General features: G+C 47.8%; 1 protein-coding gene across 1 annotated transcript in view; it reads left to right on the top strand.

The window, feature by feature from the left end:
- LRRC38 (leucine rich repeat containing 38) overlaps positions 1 to 20,275 on the top strand; it is a gene marked incomplete at its 3' end in the record, with an annotated part of 33,885 nt that extends 13,610 nt beyond the window's left edge. The window contains exon 2 of the mRNA XM_079940254.1: positions 20,022 to 20,275. Within this exon, the coding sequence (XP_079796380.1) occupies positions 20,022 to 20,275 (254 nt within the window). The remainder of the gene's footprint in view (positions 1 to 20,021) is intronic.
- Positions 20,276 to 20,476: the final 201 nt, after the last annotated feature.

The following is a 20,476-nucleotide window of genomic DNA, read 5'->3' as shown; positions in this document are numbered from 1 at the left end:
TCAGATGCGGGGAGGCCTGGAGGGAAGGCCGGAGCCCCCAGGCCTCACCAAACTGCAGCCTGTAAGCAGTTACCTGGGCTTCCTGTCTGTTGGAAATTGCCAGAGACTCTTTGTATTTGGAGAATAAGACCATATTGACATAGGAAAATGGATGCTTAACTAAGGACAGACGTGGAAGGACATAGCCCCTGTCTCCTGATGTCTGAGGAGCTGTCACTGAATGTGAGCAACTTGTTTTGGCCTCTGAAGACGGACCCATGGTTACGAACTACAAGGACACTGATTGTGACACTCTATGAGGAGGGACGGCCAGCTGTTGGGCTCCGCAAATGGCCCCGAATTATTCTGATCTCTGTTTCCATCCTTACACCTCCTCTCTGACTCTGACCTTCCTCCCTCTTATAAGGACCCTTGTGACTACATTGGAGCCACCTGGACAGTCCATACCCTGAACTTAATCATATCTTCAAAGGTAACATTTTCTCAGATTCCGGGAATTAGGACGTGGTCATTTGGGGGGCATTTTTCTGTCACCACGGGGAAGTAACTTCACTTCCCCAGGCCAGTTTCTCCACCTGTGAAAGGAGAGGTTCAGATAACGATGCATCCTCTCCACCTGCACACGTTGTTTCTAACGACCCCCCCCCAAACGCCGTACCCTGAAGTCACTTCCCAACAGCCCACAACTCTGGCCCCAGTGACAGCAGTTGCCACAGAGGCAGGACCCGCTGAAAACTGCAGGGTGAAGGTGTCCGCCACCGGGATCCTGGGGCTCCCCCTGGTCCCCGCTGCCAGAGGAAGCGTAAATCTAAAAAAAAAAAAAATCCAGCCTGGTTCCTGACTTCCCAGAAAAATCAGAATTTCTGTGTTGGTAAATTGTTTCGGAGCCATCCGGGGCATAGAGAGAGCTTTATGGGTTGAGAGGGAAGTACCAGCACTCGTGGGAAGATGTCCTGGAGTGGTCGTCACGAGCAGCACAGATGGGGCAGCCACCAGGTCACTCCAGAGAGAGGAAGGTAAGTGAAGTCCAACCCATGACCCATATGTGAGTGAGCCTGACCAAGACTGAGGACACCGTGGTGTCGTGGCGAGAGGATGGGCTGTGATGACAGCCAGGCCTGCCCTTAAGTCCAGACCCTCCCAGACGACTTGTATGACTTCAGGTGAGTCACACGACTTCTTAGAGCCCTGGTCTCTGCATCTAAAACCTACCCCACATTTGCACCCGTGTTCGTAGCAGCACTATTCACAATAGCCAGAAGGTGAGAGCAACACAAGTGTCCATCGATGGATGAATGATAAACAAAATGTGGTCCATGCATACAACAGAATATTATTTAGCCTGAAAAGGAGGGAAATTCTGACACACACTACAACATGGATGAACCTGAGAACGTGATGCTAAATGAAAGGGGCCAGTCATAAAAGGACAAATACTGTATGATCCCACTTATCTGAGGCACCTTGGAAGAGGCAAATTCATAGACACAGAACTGTGGTTGCCAGCGTCTGGGAGGACGGAAGAATGGAGGGTTAGTGTTTAATGGGAACAGGGATTTAATTCTGCAGAATGAAAAGAGCTCTAGAGATGGACGGTGGTGATAGTGGCACAACAATGTGCATGTACTTTATGCCACAGAACTGCACGCTGAAAAATGGTTAAGATGGCAAATTCTACCACAAAATTTAAATTAGAAAAATGGGGCTACAAAAAAAATACTCCAAAGCAGGCATCCCAGCCTCGGCATCATGGGCAGTATGGGCTGGCTAATTCTTCGCCTTGGGGGTCACCCTGGCACTGTTGGGTGGTTAGTAACATCCCTTCTTCTACCCAGTAGATGCCAGTAGCACCCCACCTAGTGTGAGAACCAAAGATATCCCCAGACATCGTCAAATGCCCACTGAGGGGCAAAATCACCCCCAGATGAGAACCACTCTTCAAAAGGGCTGTGGAGAAAGAGGATTAAATGACACGGTAATGGGGAAGTACTTCTCATAGTTCCTGGCAAACGATGAGTTTCAATAAATATGACTTCCCCATAGAACGTCACCTCCACAGTGAAATCTGAGGGGGCCCGCTTAACACACACACCCCTCCTCACCCCCGGGACCGCTTCTTCCAGCTGGCCAGTGAGTCCACTGACAGAGATTAACTTGGGACACTGGGTGCTCAGCAGGGCAGGTCTAAGGAGGGAGGCCCAGTGGGTGACTCTGAGCAGTATAGAGCATCAATCACCATGAGTAGTGGGAGGTACCAGGCTCACGAGGCCAGTCTTAGACTTCCTCATGCTGGCCTTGCCGGAAGGTTCTAACCAGTTCATCAGTTGTAATAACTAGACACAGGTTGGTATCCTCAGCCCAGGGCCCAACTTGTAACAAATGTCTGTGATGGATGATGGAGGTGGCAGCCCTGGTGGTGATGGTGGTAGAAATACTGGAGGTGGGCATCAGGGTGGAGATGGCGGACATGGGGAGGTAGAGAAGATGGACATGGGGAGGTGGACATCAGGGTGGAGATGGCGGATGTGGGGAGGTGGGCATCAGGATGGACGTGGTGGACATGGGTGAGGTAGAGAAGGTGGACATGGGGAGGTGGTCCTCAGGGTGGAGGTGGAGGACATGGGGGAGTGGGCATCATTTTGGAAATGGTGGACTTGGCCAAGGTGGGCATCACGGCAGAGATGGTGGATATAGCAATGGTGGTGGTCAAGTTGATGGCAGTGGTGGTGATAGTGGAAATGCTTGCCAGCTTCCCAGAGAATAAAAGTGTAAGCTGTCAGGATCATCTCTGCTCATTTCTTACCGGGCGAGGACAGTCTGGGCAAACCGCATTGTGAGTCAGTCAGTTTTCCATGCTTGTGTGTGTGACTAATGTCAGTGTCCTGAGGTTCGGGGTGGGAGTCAGGCTGGAGTGGAGGACAGCAGACACAAGTCTCAACCCTGGTGCAGGATCCACTCTTCCGTGCTGCCCCTTCTACAGGACATGCTCTGCGGAGCCAGAACCAAGCAGGAGCGCTTGACCCAAAACTGCAGCTGCGTCTTCCTCTAGTAGAAATCAGCTGATTACTTAATCAGATGAAGTGTCTGCCGGCTGATACGGTGAGAAGTGGGAATTTTCCCCTATGTGGTGATACTTAATGAAGGTGGTGGTAGGGAGCAAAGGTCAGCACTGTGAAACATGAGAGCTGGTGTTCCCCAGCATCGTGCTCCCCAGAAGCATGAGCAAGCCCTGCCTGCCCTCTGCGACGCCCCCTCGTGCAGTCTTCCCGTGTAACACGCAGTGGCTGCAGCAGGGGCCACAGCACATGCAACTCCAGGTGCTTGTAGTGAGCTAAGAACCTGAGCTAAGAACCTCAAAAGAGTGCTAAACGGGGAGTCAGGAGACCTGGGTTCTGTCCAGACTCCATGTGACCTTAGACAAGTTGCCCAACTTCTCTGGGCCTCTCATCTGTAAAGTAAAGGAGAGACGTTGGGGAGGGGCACCTTCAAGTCTAACTCTGTATGACGCTGTGACGTCAGGAGGCTGAAAGTCTGGCTGTGTATGTAAAAGAACCAAAGCTGCTGCTTTTTCCTGGTCCTTTGGGTTTGGGTTCTGGAAGGCTGGCAGGGAGGGCCTGGCTGGGTGTTTCACCAGCCCAGGCCGAGCCCTCTTACTCCAACGAGCAGAAGAGGAGAGTGGAAGAGGCAGTGGAGAACTCTGGCCAAGGCCAATGGGACCGACAGCAGTGGTCCTGGACAATGTCCTTCCTCCCGGGTGTGGGACAGGGAACCCCCTTCCCTGGGAGCTGTAGCGCCAGCAGTGAGCTGGGTGGAGGGGATCAGCCTGACTCTCGCCAGTGTTTCTTCTCATCAGGGCCTTCTCGTACCTTGGTAAGCCTTGCGAAGCTCTTAGCACAGGTCTTGGGCAGGCACTTTACAGAAAAACGACTCCAAGTGGGTGGTGAGCACACCATACAATGGTCAGCTCTCCTGGTAATCAGAGAAATGCAAATTCAATCACCAGTGTGCACTTTTATGGCTTATCAGGTTGGCAAAGATGAAAAAGTGACAAAATCCATTATGGGCGTGAGTTCGGGGACTCTCACACAACCTCCAACTTGGCAGAATGTGTCTTGGGGAAATAATTTAAAATGTGTACGTGGTACTCATAGCAGCTTTGCTTCTAGTAAGAAAAAAACTGGAAACATTCGGTGATTGGGCAAGTAAATCATGGCTCATCTGCACAGTAAAGTACGCTGTAGCCATTACAAATGATGTTTGATAATTATATTGGTGGAATGAAAGATGTTCCCAGAACGGTTATCCACCAGAGTGGCGGAGTGTATTTCTACTCCGGGGAGTACATGCACACATAGAAGAAAAAAATCTAGCAAGGTGTAAGCCAGTGTGTTAAACATGTATTTGTGAGTTCTTTTATCCCGCTTCTTTTTGTTTACTTCTATTGTTTCAGTGTATACAGAGGCTTTGCATAATAAGTGGAATTAGGAAAGCAAAAATATATTTTTAATGACAAAAGGCACTTAGTGGCAATTCCCGAGAGGCCAGATGAGGGGAAAGGCCTGGCTGCAGGCCTGTTTGTTGGCATGGGCGAGAGATAAATCTTACTCTGCCTTCTGCTGTGTCACCATCTATTTCGGGAGAGTGGCAGCAATTCACGCTCTCCAGCTCAGGTGTCAGCTGCTGGGGAGATGTCATCAGTCAAGGGCAGAGGACCAGGAAGGGCGGCAGCAGGCAGGGAGCCAAGCCACCCTGCACGAGGAATGGCCCATCTCTTCGGAGTGTGCCTGGTGGAAAGAAGGAGGTGCTTCTGAAGCAAAGGAGCAGTGAACCACATTCCGCCTGGACCCAAACGAGCCAGAGCCCACTTTGTTTTAGTGGAAGGTCAGTCTGTGTTGAAGGAAGACCCCTAACAAGACAGAAGGTAGGAACTCAGCTTCCCATCAGTCGTGCCTGTTCCCTGAGTTGTCTCCCTAGGAGGGGAGATGGGTTGCACAGAATCAATTGCACTTCCTTCAGAGCCTGGAACCGCCAAACACGTGGTTTTGTGGGACAGCAGGGCAGAGTGAGATGATTTGTGACTGTGGAACAGGGGCTGACCTGACTCTGTTTTCATATAATCCATTGGTTATTGGGCCTCTTGACTGTAAACAACAGAAGCCAACTCTGGTTGATGTAAGCAAGAAAAGGACTCATTGCAGGTACGTCAGGTAATTCACAGAACTGAAGAGAAAGCTGGGGAAGCAGGCTCAGAAAAGAATGAGGCAGCCCTGGGAGTCTGGAAAGGAAAAACCAGTTGAGGAGTTCTCCAGGGCGGGGCTGCTGGATTGAACGGGCTCTGGCCATATTTTTTGGTCAGTCCACTCAAGTTTCAGTGTATTGGGACAGAGAGACTCTGGTGAGGGGCCATGCATTTGAAGAAAGTCTCACTAAGACGTACCCATGGGGTGAGAGGTGATTGCCCAAAATGAAATCTGGGAGCGGACTCCAAATGAGGAGAGATGGAGGTGAGAAGCTGAAGGATGACAAATGACTGTTACACATAAGACACCTGGACTGGGTTGAATTGCATCCTTCAAAGGGATATGTCCAAGCCCTAATGCCTGGAACCTATGAAGGTGACCTTATTTGGAAAAAGAGTCTGTCCATATAACTGAGTTAAGGATCTCGAGGTGAGATCATCCTGGATTTAGGATGGGCCCTAAATCCAATGACAGGTGTGCTTGTAAGAGAAAGAGAGATGTGAAAGAGATACAGAGCAGAAAGCCACATGACGACAGAGGCAGAGATCCGAGTGATGCTCCCACAAGCCAAGGGATGCCACGAGCCACCAGGAGCTGGAAGAGGCCAGGAAGGATTCTCCCCTCGAGCCCTCAGAGGGAGCCTGGCCCTCGGGCACTTTAATTTTGGACTTCCGGCCTCAGCAACTACGAGAGAACGAATTTGTCTCAAGCCACCTGGTTTGTGATAATTTGTTACCGCAGTCCTAGGAAATACGACAACACCCAGACCCTTTAGAATGACCTCTCCCCGCGGAGTACTCTGGGCTTGGGCCACCACTGGAGGTGATGTGGGTTCCAAACTGGGTTTACAAGTTTCCTGGGCAGCTTTGGCTTAAGTCTGTGACTCACTGGGTCTCAGTATCCCCACAATAACTTGTGCAAGCATTTTTAAGACAATAGGGGAGGGTAACGGCTAACAGCATAGGCTCTGGAGTCAGACCGCCTGACTCCAAATCCTGGCTCCATCATTTCTCAGCTGGAGAACCGGAAGCAGGTAACAGAAGTAGCATTCAGCTTCTTTGTCTGCTGACCGGGGTCACTATAGTACTAGCCACAGAGCTTGTTTTATGGATTAGAGGAGTGTAGACAGTGCAATGCTTAGAAGACTACCCAGCATGTGGTAAGGCTGCAGGGGGTTATAGCTGATTTGCCCTCACTGTTTGCAGAGTTACTTTGTTCTGCTCCATCTGTGTCCAAAGAGCAGTGAATGTTTCCACCTCCCAAGAGGGAAAAGCATGGGAGAAATACATACAGCTTCTTCTTCGTCCTAGTGAGCTGCAAGGTATATGGCGATGGATTTAGCGTAAAGGACTTCTGTCCTGCAAGGGAGGGACCTGTGCTTGTCCAGCACCATCAGCCATTAGGTGGGATGGACTGTCTGTTTGGGGAGGTGGTCTAGGAACCCCTCTGTGGCCATGCAACTAAGCCACGCTCTCCAATCCTGTCTTTATTCATACATCATTCAAAAATACTTTTGAAAGTTCTAGGTACTGGGAATACAGCAGGGAACAAAACCAAAAGCCCGACCTCCCAGAGCTGACAATTGAGTGGAGAGGGGCAGGGAAGCAGGAAATAAACAGATAGATACACATATACCATGTCAGGTGGTCCCATAGAGAAAAATAAAGCCAGGTACAGGGGATGGGGAGTGATCGTGGGGCTGGGGAGAGTATCTCTGATAAAGTGACATCTGAACAGAGACCTTAAGGAAGTGGAGTGAGCCAGGCAGAGGGAACAGGTGCAAAGGCCCTGAGGTAGGCCTGTGCATGGGGTGTCTGAGGAATGGCAAGCAAGGTGGAGTGAGGGGTTTGCGGGAACAGTGGTAGGGATCGTGGATTTCACTTTGGGAAATAGGAGGAGCCTTAGTGGCGGTGGTGGTAGGAGGTGTTGAGCAGGAGAATGATGGGATATAAGTTTTTCTGTAAAAGTCTCATTCTGGCTGCTGCAGGGAGAATTGGGGCAGCCAGTAGGGTAGACACAGGAAGACAGCATAGGCTCCTGCAGTTTTATCAGTAACAAAACTGATGTTCTCACCTATTTCCCCTGAGTCCTGTGTCTCTCAATCATTCAGTTCTAAACTCAGGGCGGGAACTGAGTTATCTATTGAACCCACCAGCTATTACTAGTATTATTTCAGAAATCATATGTAGTAAATAGGAAGAGGTCTCCGCATCTCGGATGCACTTCACTGAAGAAGACAGAGAAATCACAAAAGTTGATAGCTCCCAGCATTTTTGCCAGTAAAGAACCTATTGTATTAATGTTTCCAGACCCTGAGTTTGAAAGATTTTGTCTACCAAATTGCATGTTCGAGTAAATAGCCCCTGAGGCCTTCTCACAGACAAGTGACTGATTGGCCTTTTGACAACTAGTCCTTGCTTACAGAACCCCAGCCCACCTGCAGGACCCCGGCTGGGAACCATGCACGAGGATCCTTCTCACCCAGATATTTCTGAGTTGTTTTAGATTTTCCCAGTTTTCCTGATGTTCGTGTGCTGTGTGCCAGGCCCTGAGCTGGCAGCTGTGTCTGCAGACGTGAGAGACACAGGCCGCCCCGTGGAGGAGTTGACTTTTGTGGAGGAGGTGTGGGGGGCCAGGAAGGGAGGGGTCTGATTCAGGGGAAGGGGGAGCACAGGAAACATTCAGGGCAGGCTTCCCAGAGGAGGTGTTTACTGGGTTGAGTTTTGAACAGGAGTTGGCAAACTTTCTATTAAGGGCTGGGTAGTAAATATTTTAGGCCTCGTGAGCCATAGAATCTCTTGCAACTACTCAAACTTACCATTGTAGCTCGAAAGCAGCCTTAGCTAATGTGTAAACCAGGGGGTCTGGCTGTGTTCCAGTAAGACTTTATTTACAAATACATGTGGGAGAGGGAAGGAAGGGCGATTTGGGCCTGGAGCTGTAGTTTGCAGGTGTACCTCTGGTCTTGAAGAATAAGGAAGTGGTCCCCGGGCTCTTGTTCCAGGTGGGATAGAGAGTACGGAATATGACGATGCTTCCCAAATGTGGCCTTTTATCAGTGGTCATTTTTTTCCAGGCAAAATGAGAGCAATGAGGGCACTGTGGTGAGTGTTTTTTAAGGCCAGTGTATTAACTGATTTGCTGTTATCCTGCCTTTCTTAACTTTAATGGTGTACCAATGTTCTCTCTTTTATAAAATGATGATGGCGTGAGTGTGTTTAATGTCCTGAGAAGAATTATCAGCTGCAGCCCTGTGTCAGTCTCCTCTATTTGTTATTTTAATTAATTAATTTATTTATTTATTTATTTATTATTTTTTGCGGTACGTGGGCCTCTCACTGTTGTGGCCTCTCCCGCTGCGGAGCCCAGGCTCCGGACGCGCAGGCTCAGCGGCCATGGCTCACGGGCCCAGCCGCTCCGCGGCATGTGGGATCTTCCCGGACCCAGGCACGAACCTGTGTCTCCTGCATCGGCAGGTGGACTCTCAACCACTGCGCCACCAGGGAAGCCCTATTTCTTATTTTAAAAAATTTTTGTACCATTATGTAAAAGTCAAAAGCCGGAGGATCATAGCTGTAGACTCTAGGCTTCCGAGAGATCTTAGTCACAGGCGGGTGGTCTTACCCTAAACTTATGCCCATGCCTTGCAGTCCCTGGCTGCCTCTGGGATGCAGGACAGGCAGAAACACTGCCCCAGGGGGTTACAAACTCACATGCCTGCACAGGGGCCAGCAGGTGACATGAATGAGCGAGCAGGCTCACAGCATGTGTCCTGTCGCATTAGGGCAGCCTGACAGTTGTCTGCATGTGACAACATTGCCTTATCTGCTGATTTGAATGTTTTCTTAGATTCTTAAGGTAAAAGACCACTATTGTTGCTTTGACAAAAAAAAAAAAAATCTTTTGCAATCTGAGCCTGGCTCAGCGTTGCCATCCTTTAATCTCTTAATCCAGATTCTCAGATCCTGGCCATGACGCGCTCCATCGACTCCACACGCAGCCACTGGACATCAGCCTGTGGCAGCCATTTGGGAAGATGTTGTATTTGGGGGTCGCTATTCTAGCCCAGGAGGGCGCCTCTAATGTCATTCTCACCCACACTTCCAGATTCCATCCGGGCCTCTTGCCTGCAATGCCTTTCTCATTCCTCCCCAGGAATCCCCTGAACTCAAAGGTATGTGTTCATTCCATAAATACGGATGAGTATTACCAGACCTTCCACACACCCTGGCTCTTCATTCTCTGAATCTGTAAAGCCCAAAGTCGAATCTCAACCATATATTGTCTTCCTTCCCCATTGCTTCATGTACTTTAGTTTGGGCTCCTCTGTCAGATTATAAACTTCCTGAGGCTGAGGATGTCACTTTCTTCAGCGTTACAGACAACATAGAGTGACGGGAAAAACACAGGCTTTGGAGTAAAACAAAGTGAGAGGATAGTTTGAATTTGGGCTTCCCTATTTAACAGTACGTGAATTGCCAAAGATTTCTAAGACCCGCTTCCTCAGCTATGAATTGAGGATAATGCCACTCACCTCCCAGTTGGAAGTCAACTGTAAATGACGTGTGTTAAGGGGTGTGCACTGCATCAGAACATAACAGGTGCTCAATAAATGCTACCCACCCCCTGCACACACATTCTTCCCAGTTTAGGGCGTGGATGAAGGCACAGGAAGTAGTAGGTGAATGATACTGGATTGGGAGATATGCCTAGTCTTCCTTTTCAGAAATCTGCCCAGTGTGCCTCTGGGTCCCCCCAGGGTTTCTCAGCCCTGTTTTCTACCCAGGTTTGACTTACCTGGGACCAACCTTTTGCAACATGGCTGCTAATCCTTGATGAAATGCCCCATGCAGGCTGTTTAGGAGACTATGGCCTTCATTTAAAAAGAAGGAGCAGGCCAATAAACACATGAAAGGATGCTGGATATCACTAGTCAGTAGAGAAATGCAAATCAAAACCACCAGGAAAATGAATACTACTTCACTTCCATTAGGTTGGCCACTTTTTAAAATGTAAAATAACACGTGTGGGCAAGGATATAGAGAAATTGGAACCCTTGTGCACTGTTTTTGTTTTTTTAATATTTATTTATTTATTTATTTTTATTTGGTTGTGCCGGGTCTTAGTTGTGGCAGGCGGGCTCCCTAGTTGCAGCTCCAGGGCTCCTTAGTTGCGGCTCACCAGCTCCTTAGTTGCAGCACGTGAGCTCCTTAGTTGCAGCGGGTGGGCTCCTTAGTTGTGGCTCCAGGGCTCCTTAGTAGATGCTCACCAGCTCCTTAGTTGCAGCACATGGGCTCCTTAGTTGCGGCAGGTGGGCTCCTTAACTGCGGTTCTTGGGCTCCTTAGATGCAGCTCGCCAGCTCCTTAGTTGCGGCACACAGGCTCCTTAGTTGTGACATGCAAACTCTTAGTTGCGGCATCTAGTTCCCCGACCAGGGATCGAACCCGGGCCCCCTGCATTGGGAGTGCAGAGTCTCATCCACTGCACTACCAAGGAAGGCCCCTCTTGTGCACTGTTTATGGGAGTATAAACTGTGTAGCCATAGCGGAAATCACTATGGTCGTTCATCAAAAAATTAAATGTAGAATTACAATATGATCCCTCAATTCCACTTCTCAGTTATGTACCTAAAAGAATTGAAAGCAGAGACTTCAACAAGTCTATTGTATGCCAAGGTTTATAGCAGCATTATTTACAATAGCCAAAAGGTGGAGACAACCCAAGTGCCCATCAGTAATGAATGGATAAACAAAATGTGGTGTCACCATACAATGGAATATTATTCAGCCTTAAAAAAGAAGGAACTTCTGGGGCTTCCCTGGTGGCGCAGTGGTTGAGAGTCCGCCTGCCGATGCAGGGGACACGGGTTCGTGCCCCGGTTCGGGAAGATCCCACATGCTGTGGAGCGGCTGGGCCCGTGAGCCATGGCTGCTGAGCCTGCACGTCTGGAGCCTGCGCTCTGCAACGGGAGAGGCCACAACAGTGAGAGGCCCGCGTATCGCAAAAAAAAAAAAAAAAAAAAAAAAAAAAAAGAAGGAATTTCTGATACATGCTACAACATGGCTGGACCTCGCAGACATTATGCTAGGTGAAATAAGCCAGTCACAAAATGACAAATATTGTATGATTCCACTTATATGATTAGGCAGTTCATGGAGACAGAAAGTAGGGAGTGGTTGCCAGGGGCTGGGAATGAGGCAAGGGGAGTTACGGTTTAATGGGTACAGAGTTTGGGGGATGACAAAGTTTTGGAAATAAATAGTGGTGATGGTCATACATCATGGTATATGTACTTAATGCCAATGAATTTATACACTTAAAAATAGTTAAAATGATAACCATTATGTTATGCATATTTTACCAAAATTTTAAAATTGCAAAGAATAAGACAGAGAAGGAAAGGAAAGGGAGGAGGAGGAGGGAGGAGATGGAGGAAGAGCAGAGAAGGAGGCTCCACTGGCTCTGTAGTCAGGATGACTCTGGACATGCAGATCTTTCTGGCATTAAGGATCCTTAACGAGTTCCACCTCCCTATCTCAGATGTCTTGAGCAAGTAGAGGAAAGGAGAGTTTCGTTTAAATTTCTGCCTCATCCTAATGTAATTAGAGAAGCATCTCTCCTGCTGCTGCTGCAAGTGTAGAGAGCACTGTGATGGCTGAGTTTATGTGTCAACTTGACTGGGTCGTGGGTCCCCTGATATTTGGTCAGACATTATTCTGGGTGTGTCTGTGAGGGTGTTTGGGGATGAAATTAACACTTGAATCAGTAGACTGAGTAAAGCAGATGACCCTTCCTAATGTGGGTGGACCTCATCCAATCAGTTAAAGGCCTGATTACAGCAAAAAGGCTGACCCTCCTTCGAGTAGGGGGGAACCCCTCCTGCATGACTGCCTAGGGCTGGGACATCAGTTCCTTCTTGCCTTCGGATAGAACGGTAACACTGGCCCTCCCTGGGTCCTGAGCCAGTGGGCATTCGTACTGTAACTATACCACCAGCTTTCCTGGGTCTCCAGCTTCCCGACTGCAGATCTTGGGGCTTGTCAGCTCCATAGTTCCATGAGCCAATTCCTTATAATAAGTATCTCCGTGTATACTCATCCTATTGGTTCTGTTTCTTTGGAGAACCCTGACTAACAAAGCCACCCTCATCAGATACCAGGAGTCAGGCCTGCTCACAATTTGAAACCTTGAAAATCTGTATGATACTAACAGTGGCTTTTTCAAGCTTGAATGGTGGCCAGGCACCCTGGTAAGAGCTTTTCAGATATCCCCTCATTACATGCTCAGAGCATCATCACAAGGCACTGCTTGGGGAGACAGGACCTGGGCCAGGATCATAGGATATCAGGAGGTAGAGCCAGGGCCCCCCCGGAGGTCTGTTCGAACACTCACAGGATGGTTTCCCTCCACATCTGCACTTCACAGTACCCACAGAGCACTTCTCCTGACCAGGGAGAGGCTATGCCAGCACCTTGACCTTTCCAGGTCAGGGCCTGGGGACCAGGAGGGTTGCTGGAGAGTTCCAGAACATCTCTTTAAAAGACGATTGCAACAAATAGAATGAAATACCTAGGAATAAACGTACCTAAGGAGACAAAAACCTGTATGCAGAAAATTATAAGACACTGATGAAAGAAATTAAAGATGACACAAACAGATGGAGAGATATACCATGTTCCTGGATTGGAAGAATCAACATTGTGAAAATGACTATACTACCCAAAGCAATCTACAGATTCAATGCAATCCCTATCAAACTACCACTGGCATTTTTCACAGAACTAGAACAAAAAATTGCACAATTTGTATGGAAACACAAAAGACCCCAAATAGCCAAAGAAATCTTGAGAAAGAAAAACGGAGCTGGAGGAATCAAGCTCCTGGACTTCAGAATATACTACAAAGCTACAGAAATCCAGAGAGTATGGTACTGGCACAAAAACAGAAATATAGATCAATGGAATAGGATAGAAAGCTCAGAGGTAAACCCATGTGCATATGGTCACCTTATTTTGATAAAGGACACAAGAATATACAATGGAGAAAAGACATCCTCTTCAATAAGTGGTGCTGGGAAAACTGGACAGCTACATGTAAAAGAATGAACTTAGAATGCTCCCTAACACCATACACAAAAATAAACTCCAAATGGATTAAAGACCTAAATATAAGGCCAGACACTATAAAACTCTTAGAGGAGAACATAGGCAGAACACTCTATGACATAAATCACACCAAGATCCTTTTTGACCCACCTCCTAGAGAAATGGAAATAAAAACAAAAATAAACAAATGGGACCTAATGAAACTTAAAAGCTTTTGCACAGCAAAGGAAACCATAAACAAGACGAAAAGACAACCCTCAGAATGGGAGAAAATATTTGCAAATGAAGCAACTGACAAAGGATTAATCTCCAAAACTTATAAGCAGCTCATGCAGCTCAATATCAAAAAAACAAACAATGCAATCCAAAAATGGGCAGAAGACCTAAATAGGCATTTCTCCAAAGAAGATATACAGATTGCCTACAAACACATGAAAGGTTGCTCAACATCCCTAATCATTAGAGAAATGCAAGTCAAAACTACAGTGAGGTATCACCTCACACCCGTCAGAGTGGCCATCATGAAAAAATCTACAAACAATAAATGCTGGAGAGGGTGTGGAGAAAAGGGAACCCCTTGCACTGTTGGTGGGAATGTAAATTGATACAGCCACTATGGAGAACAGTATGGAGGTTCCTTAAAACACTTGAAATAGAACTACCATACGACCCAGCAATCCCACTACTGGGCATATACCCAGAGAAAACCATAATTCAAAAAGAGTCATGCACGATGTTCATTGCAGCTCTATTTACAATAGCCTGGACATGGAAGCAACCTAAGTGTCCATCGACAGATGAATGGATAAAGAAGATGTGGCACATATATACAGTGGAATATTACTCAGCCATAAAAAGAAACGAAATTGAGTTATTTGTAGTGAGGTGGATGGACCTAGAGTCTGTCATACAGAGTGAAGTAAGTCAGAAAGAGAAAAACAAATACCATATGCTGACATATATATATGGAATCTAAAAAAAAAAAATGGTCGTGAAGAACCTAGGAACAGGACAGGAATAAAGACATAGGCCTACTAGAGAATGGACTTGAGGGCCCGCAAGAGGGAAGGGTAAGCTCGGACAAAGTGAGAGAGTGCCATGGACATACATATACTACCAAATGTAAAATAGACAGATATTGGGAAGTGGCCACATAGCACAGGGCGATCAGCTCAGAGCTTTGTGACCACCTAGAGGGGTGGGATAGGGAGGGTGTGAGGGAGACTCAAGGGGGAGGAGATATGGGGATATATGTATATGTATAGCTGATTCACTTTGTTATAAAGCAGAAACTAACACACCATTGTAAAGCAATTATACTCCAATAAAGATGTTAAAAAAAAAAAGAAAGAAAGGAATGCTCTACACCATAAAAAAAAAAAAAAAAAAGCCGCTGCCTGGAGGAGGGAACTTGTTCTGAGGCCCTGGGTGGGGCTGGTTCAGCCTTAGGTCTCCTTGACAGGGAAAATGGGTGGGAGTGCATAGTGGCTGGTGTCAGTCTAGGCTCTGTCTGTTTCCTGGCAGTGTGGCCTTGGGCAAGTCACTTGACTTCCCTGTGTCTCAGTTTGAACATCTGTAAAGTGGGGATGACTAGAGGCTCCTCTTTGGGTTGGCCTGAGGATTCAGTGAGCTAATGTGTATAAAGCCCTAAGAGCAGGGCCTGGCACACATGAAGTGCCCCATAAATACTGGTTCTTGTTTACTATTCTTAACTCAGACAGCTGAGGAGGTGGGCTCAGAAAAGGAGGGAGGGGCTTCCCTGGTGGTGCAGTGGTTGAGAGTCCGCCTGCCGATGCAGGGGACACGGGTTCGTGCCCTGGTCTGGGAAGATCCCACATGCCGCGGAGCGGCTGGGCCCGTGAGCCATGGCCGCTGAGCCTGTGTGTCCGGAGCCTGTGCTCTGCAACGGGAGAGGCCACAACAGTGAGAGGCCCGCGTACCTCAAAAAAAAAAAGAAAAAAAAAAAAGAAAAGAAAAGGAGGGAGAACATTCCAAATCAAGTAGGGACATCACATGGACTCCCCTCCTCCCCTCCACAGCTCATGACCAGCCATCCTCCCTCTGTCCCTCCGGGCCTCCCCCCAGAGACCCCTACCCCGCACTCTCCTCACAACTTCTCTCCGGCTTTCACTGGACCTCTTGTGCGACTTCTCACTCTCTCTCCTAAAATATCACTATTTATGCTTGTGTCCTGCTGCCCCTATTAGACCTAAGTTCCTTGAGGCCAGGACTGCATCTTCCTCTTTTTCTCTCCTCCCTCTTTCCCTCCCTCCCTCCCTCCCCACCCCTTCCTGCCTTCTTTCTTTTGTCCTTTCTTTCTCTCTCTCCTTTCTTTTCTTTTCTTTTTTGGTATCTAACATTAAGCTTTACCCATTTTGTTTAATTCATGAATTAAAAATCCATTTAACAACTAAATGTCTGCCTAGTAGCCAAGAGCAGCCCTGCCTTAGAAGCTTACCTACTTAGCTGAGCATTTCAGTCTAAAACAGCGGTTCTCAACCAGGGAATTCTGTCTCCTTCCCCGACCTCCTCCTGGGGACATGTGGCACTGTCTGGAGACATTATTGATTGTCACACTGGGTGGGGATGCTACTGGCATCTCGTGGGTAGAGGACAGGGATAATGATAAACATCCTGCAGTATATAGGACAGCCTCCTACCTCAAAGAATTATCCAGGCCCGAATGTTGGTAGCGCGGAGGTTGAGAAACCCTGGTCTAGAGTAGCTCCGGCAGGAGAGAAGAGGGGACCCCAAAGTCAGATTACTCCAACTCCTGAGTTCTGCAGTTGGCCTTGACTGTGTTCTTACAGCAGCCGGCAGTGGTGCCCTGCCCCCCTCTGCTGGGTCCTGCTGACTCTCTTTTCTCTGCCCTTTGTGAGCTACGGAAACCCATTAAGTCAGTGTATCTTGTGATGGCTCCATTGAGCGTGGGTCCAGAGCCTCCCACTCCTGGTGGGCTTGTGTGTGGGGTTTTTCAAGCAAGCCTGCTTCCTCTAGCCACAGAGAAATGTGATATGACAGTTTGTAAAAGTGTCGCTTTGTAAAAATGCCAGGCGTAATCTCAAGGCACAAAGAACACCGTAGAAATCAGAAGCGACTTGAGGAGTCGTGGCCAGCAAAGGTTGGATTCAAATGGCAGGCTCTGTGGGCTTGTGTTGTTTTGTTGGGGTGGTGTTTGCCAGTTAATACAGCTCATTGAAAAAATGACTTCTAGACCTTTTCTCTCTTTAATAATGACCTGTTATGGGTTTGAAAATGGCAAATATTATCTTCGTTTTAGAAACTGAGCTTCACGTAGTCCAATGGTGTCCATCAGTGTCCATCTTTTTTATTTTTGTAACATCTTTGGCTGGCAGGGAGGGGTGGGGTGGATGTTAAGAAGGGGCAGGTCAATTGATTTTCCTGCTTTTCCATTGAAAAAAATAATGTCTGCAAGGGAACCCCACAATAACTCTTCATAAAGCTCTCCTGTTCTGTTCAAATGCATTTAAAATGCTCAGAAGTAAACAAAAGCTTGGCTTAAGAAAAGAAATTGTCAAAAACGTAGTCAAGTGTAAACTGGAGAAACCTGCAGAGCTTTGGTCCAGCTAATTCCTTGGATATCTAAGGTAGGCATCCATTCAGGGAGAGGAGGGAACATGAGTATGGTTGCTGAGCAACAGTTCCCATGGGGAGAAGAGCATCAGTGGGTTGGCTATAGACTGCATAAAAGATGGGTCAGGACAGATGGAAGGAGGAAGCTCGGTCATTCTTCCTCCACCTTCTGTTTCTGAGCTAGAAGGGAAGATACACAATAAAGACCCAAAGGGTGGTGGCAGGATTGCTGTGCAATTAGCAGGGCTGCTCTTTGCAGAACAGAAACCAGCTAATTAGTGAGGTGTGAGGAATCATTCTGACTTTCAGATTATGCTAGATATGGGTTGAAGGCAGCTTTCTGAAACCAGGAAGCACTGAAAAAGAATAATTGAAGGTTTCCTGAGAACTGCAAGGATGCCAAAGATACACAGAAATTGCAGGCAGGTGAGCTTAACGTCAAAACGGTGTCTTCACATCCCTGTGAAGCTGTGTTGCTGAAGGCAAGGTGTGTAAATTCTCTGTGCTTCAGTTTTCTCATTCATAAAATGGGTGAATAATAGTTGTTGTGAGAATTAAGAGTTAATATGCATATAGAACTTAGAACAGTGTTTGCATGTAGTAAGTGCAATATGAATATTAGGTACTATTACTTTATTTTTCTCTCCTCTTCCAGATCAAAGACAGGTCTGACCTTTTTATGCATTTTAATATCATGCATTTTCTTATATTCGAAGTTCGTGAAATTATGACAGTAACTTGACTTTGTATGTAGTTCATATTGTATATCCATCAGGATGTGCAGATTATGCTTGATAACGAACAGTCTTTAAAGCTTAATGCTAACACAAGTCTGTATCTTTTGTTCTTGTCCAGTGAGGATTGTTTTTAGTCTACTAGGGTTGCCATAACAAAATACCACAGATCAGGTGGCTTAAACAACAGAAATTTATTTTATCACAGTTCCAGAGGCTAGAAGTCCAAGATCAAGGTGTGTGCAGGCTTGGTTTCTGCTGAGGCCTGTTTTCCTGGCTTGCAGATGGCCACCTTCTCGCTGTTTCTTCACATGGCCTTTCCTCTATGCACACACACAGAGAAAGAGAGAGCTCTCTGTTATCTCTTCCTCTTCTTATAAAGACACCAATCCTATTGATCAGGGCCCCACCCTTATGACCCCATTTAACCTTAATTACCTCCCTAGAGACCCTATGTCCAAATATAGTCACATTGGAGGTTAGGGCTTCAACATATGAATTTGGGGTGGGGGGAGATACAATCCAGTCCATAACAGGATTGGGGGTGGAGGTGGGCCTTTCTTCATAGTATTTGTTTGAAGACCCCGGTTCTCAGGGGCTTCATCTCAGCACATGCCCATCTCTCCCGCCCCAGCTCATGCTGAATGAACTCACTCTGATGCCCCAGCTGCATGGTTCCCCGAACTCCAAGTTCTTTGCCAGCTTCCTTCTTCTCTACCTGGACTGTTCTTCCATAACTGCTTCCATCTCATCCTTTAGACCTTAGTTGACACCCTATCTACAGATGGTCCTTTGTCCCAGGCAAGTCTCAGCTTTGGGCTCCTACGAGTAAGTAGAAGGGGTAAAATTCACCGGCCTGCAGTCCTTGTAGCTGCCCTCCCATTTCACTTGATGGTAGATGGGGTACCCCGAGGGGAACCGCTAACTGATAGAGGAGCAGTCATACAGCGGTATCTCTAAAATGCCATGAATCCATTACACTAAGAACATGTCCCTCACCCCCAGGTGACCGACAACTGCTGTCACCACCACTCCTCTTGGTGGCAGCCATGAGAAGACAATGTTGGCTTCCTATGTCCCTGGCCCCTCTCTTCCTGGCTTTCCTCTCCAGCCCCACACCTGCTTTCTGTTCCTTTTGGAGGCACAGTGGCTGCAGGCCAGGTCTCTGGAGGCAATGGTTTGAGTTAGAGTCCAAGCTAGGCCACTTACTAGCTGTGCCACTTTGGACAAGTTACTTTACCTCTCTGAGCCTGTTTCCTCATCTGTAAAATGGGGATGATGGCAGGACCTATCTCACAGAGTTGTGAGGATTAAACTATTTATTATGTGTGAAGTGCTTAGAACAGTGCCTGGCCCATGGTAAGCTCTAGATTGCATTTATTGCTGTTGCTATGAAGCCCTGTCTCAGCACATACCCAGATGTAACATTTTTTTTGACCTGTGGATTTGAAACTTCTTTTTAAATTAGCCAGACACTTTTCACATGAGATCTTAAAGGGAACCCCAATATATAAAACAGAGTTTACAAGGGCTCTTCTGGTTGTAGCGGGGTGGGTGTCCCAGGAACTCTCTCTCAAACCCCTCAGTCTCTCTCACCAACTAGAAGATAATGTTTTCACGTGTGCCTCGTGGACCAGCGGCATCAGAATCACCTGGATTTTAAAAATGCAGAGGCTGGGGTCCCAGTGCAGCCTGCTGAATTGGATTCTCCAGGGGGCGGAGCCTGGGAATCTGGATTTCGGTATAGTCTTCAGGTGATTCTGAAGCACAGAGGAGCTCATGCAAGCATCGTAACTACATATTTATTTTCCCCACTCCTGCCAAGGGAAAACCCTTCTAGGGTAGTGAGTGGAGTTTCTACAGCGCTACACTGATCCTCTGTTCAGTTTCTCCTGGGTGGCAGTGGAAAGGAGGCTGGCATTCTTCTTGGGAAGCTGCCTTACACACTAGAGGGTACTGCCATTGGTTGGCACCGCCCCTCCGCATCCCACAGCCTTGCCCTGCCCTCTGCCCCGAGGGCGCTGGGTATTACCAGATCTGGATTACGGTTTACAGAGCTTCTAAACCCTAAAAAGATTATGCTCCCTTCCATCAACACCTTGAGTGATTCAAAATCAAGAGTGCCACACCTTAAAGAAAGGGAGACCAGCACATTCTGGCTTCTTCCATGTGATTCCCCTGAGGCTTTCTGAAAACGTTTAAATTGCATTCAAGTCAACTTTTTCCCCCTTTTGTGTTTGGGGGCACGCGCCTGCTTTGCACCTGGTAAGCACTCACCTTGCTAACTTGTAGGCAATCCTGGGCTGCAGCCTAAACCTCTCTCTCGTTCTGCCTGCCTTTCTCACAGGCCTTGACGAAATCCAATGCTCCCTGCCCATGGAGAACAGGAGGATATTCCTGCAAGAGCTGTCGGAGGCCAGCTTCAGCGAGTGCAAGTTCAGCCTCTCGCTCACAGACCTGTTCATCATCATCTTCTCTGGCGTGGCTGTGTCCATCGCCGCCATCATCTCCAGCTTTTTTCTGGCCACCGTGGTGCAATGCTTCCAGAGGTGCGCCCCCAACAAAGACACTGAGGACGAAGATGAGGATGAGGACGACTGAACCACCTGCACCCCCTCCTCGCTCTCCAGACCCCCAGCAGGTGGCGCTCCTCCGAGGGAAATGCTGAAAACGGAGAAGAATTGACCATCAGTGACCAGAGCAGCGCCTGCTCTGAGCCTTGCCCCCTGGGCGCACCCGCTGAGACCGCTGATCTCAGAGTTTAGAATCCGCAGAGCGAAGGAGCCCAGGAAGGATTCCCCG

Source organism: Stenella coeruleoalba (genome assembly GCF_951394435.1).
Source record: "Stenella coeruleoalba genome assembly, chromosome: 1".
Taxonomy (NCBI): Eukaryota; Metazoa; Chordata; class Mammalia; order Artiodactyla; family Delphinidae; genus Stenella; species Stenella coeruleoalba.
Note: the sequence above shows the minus strand (reverse complement) of the source record. Positions and strands in the feature narration are given on the sequence as shown.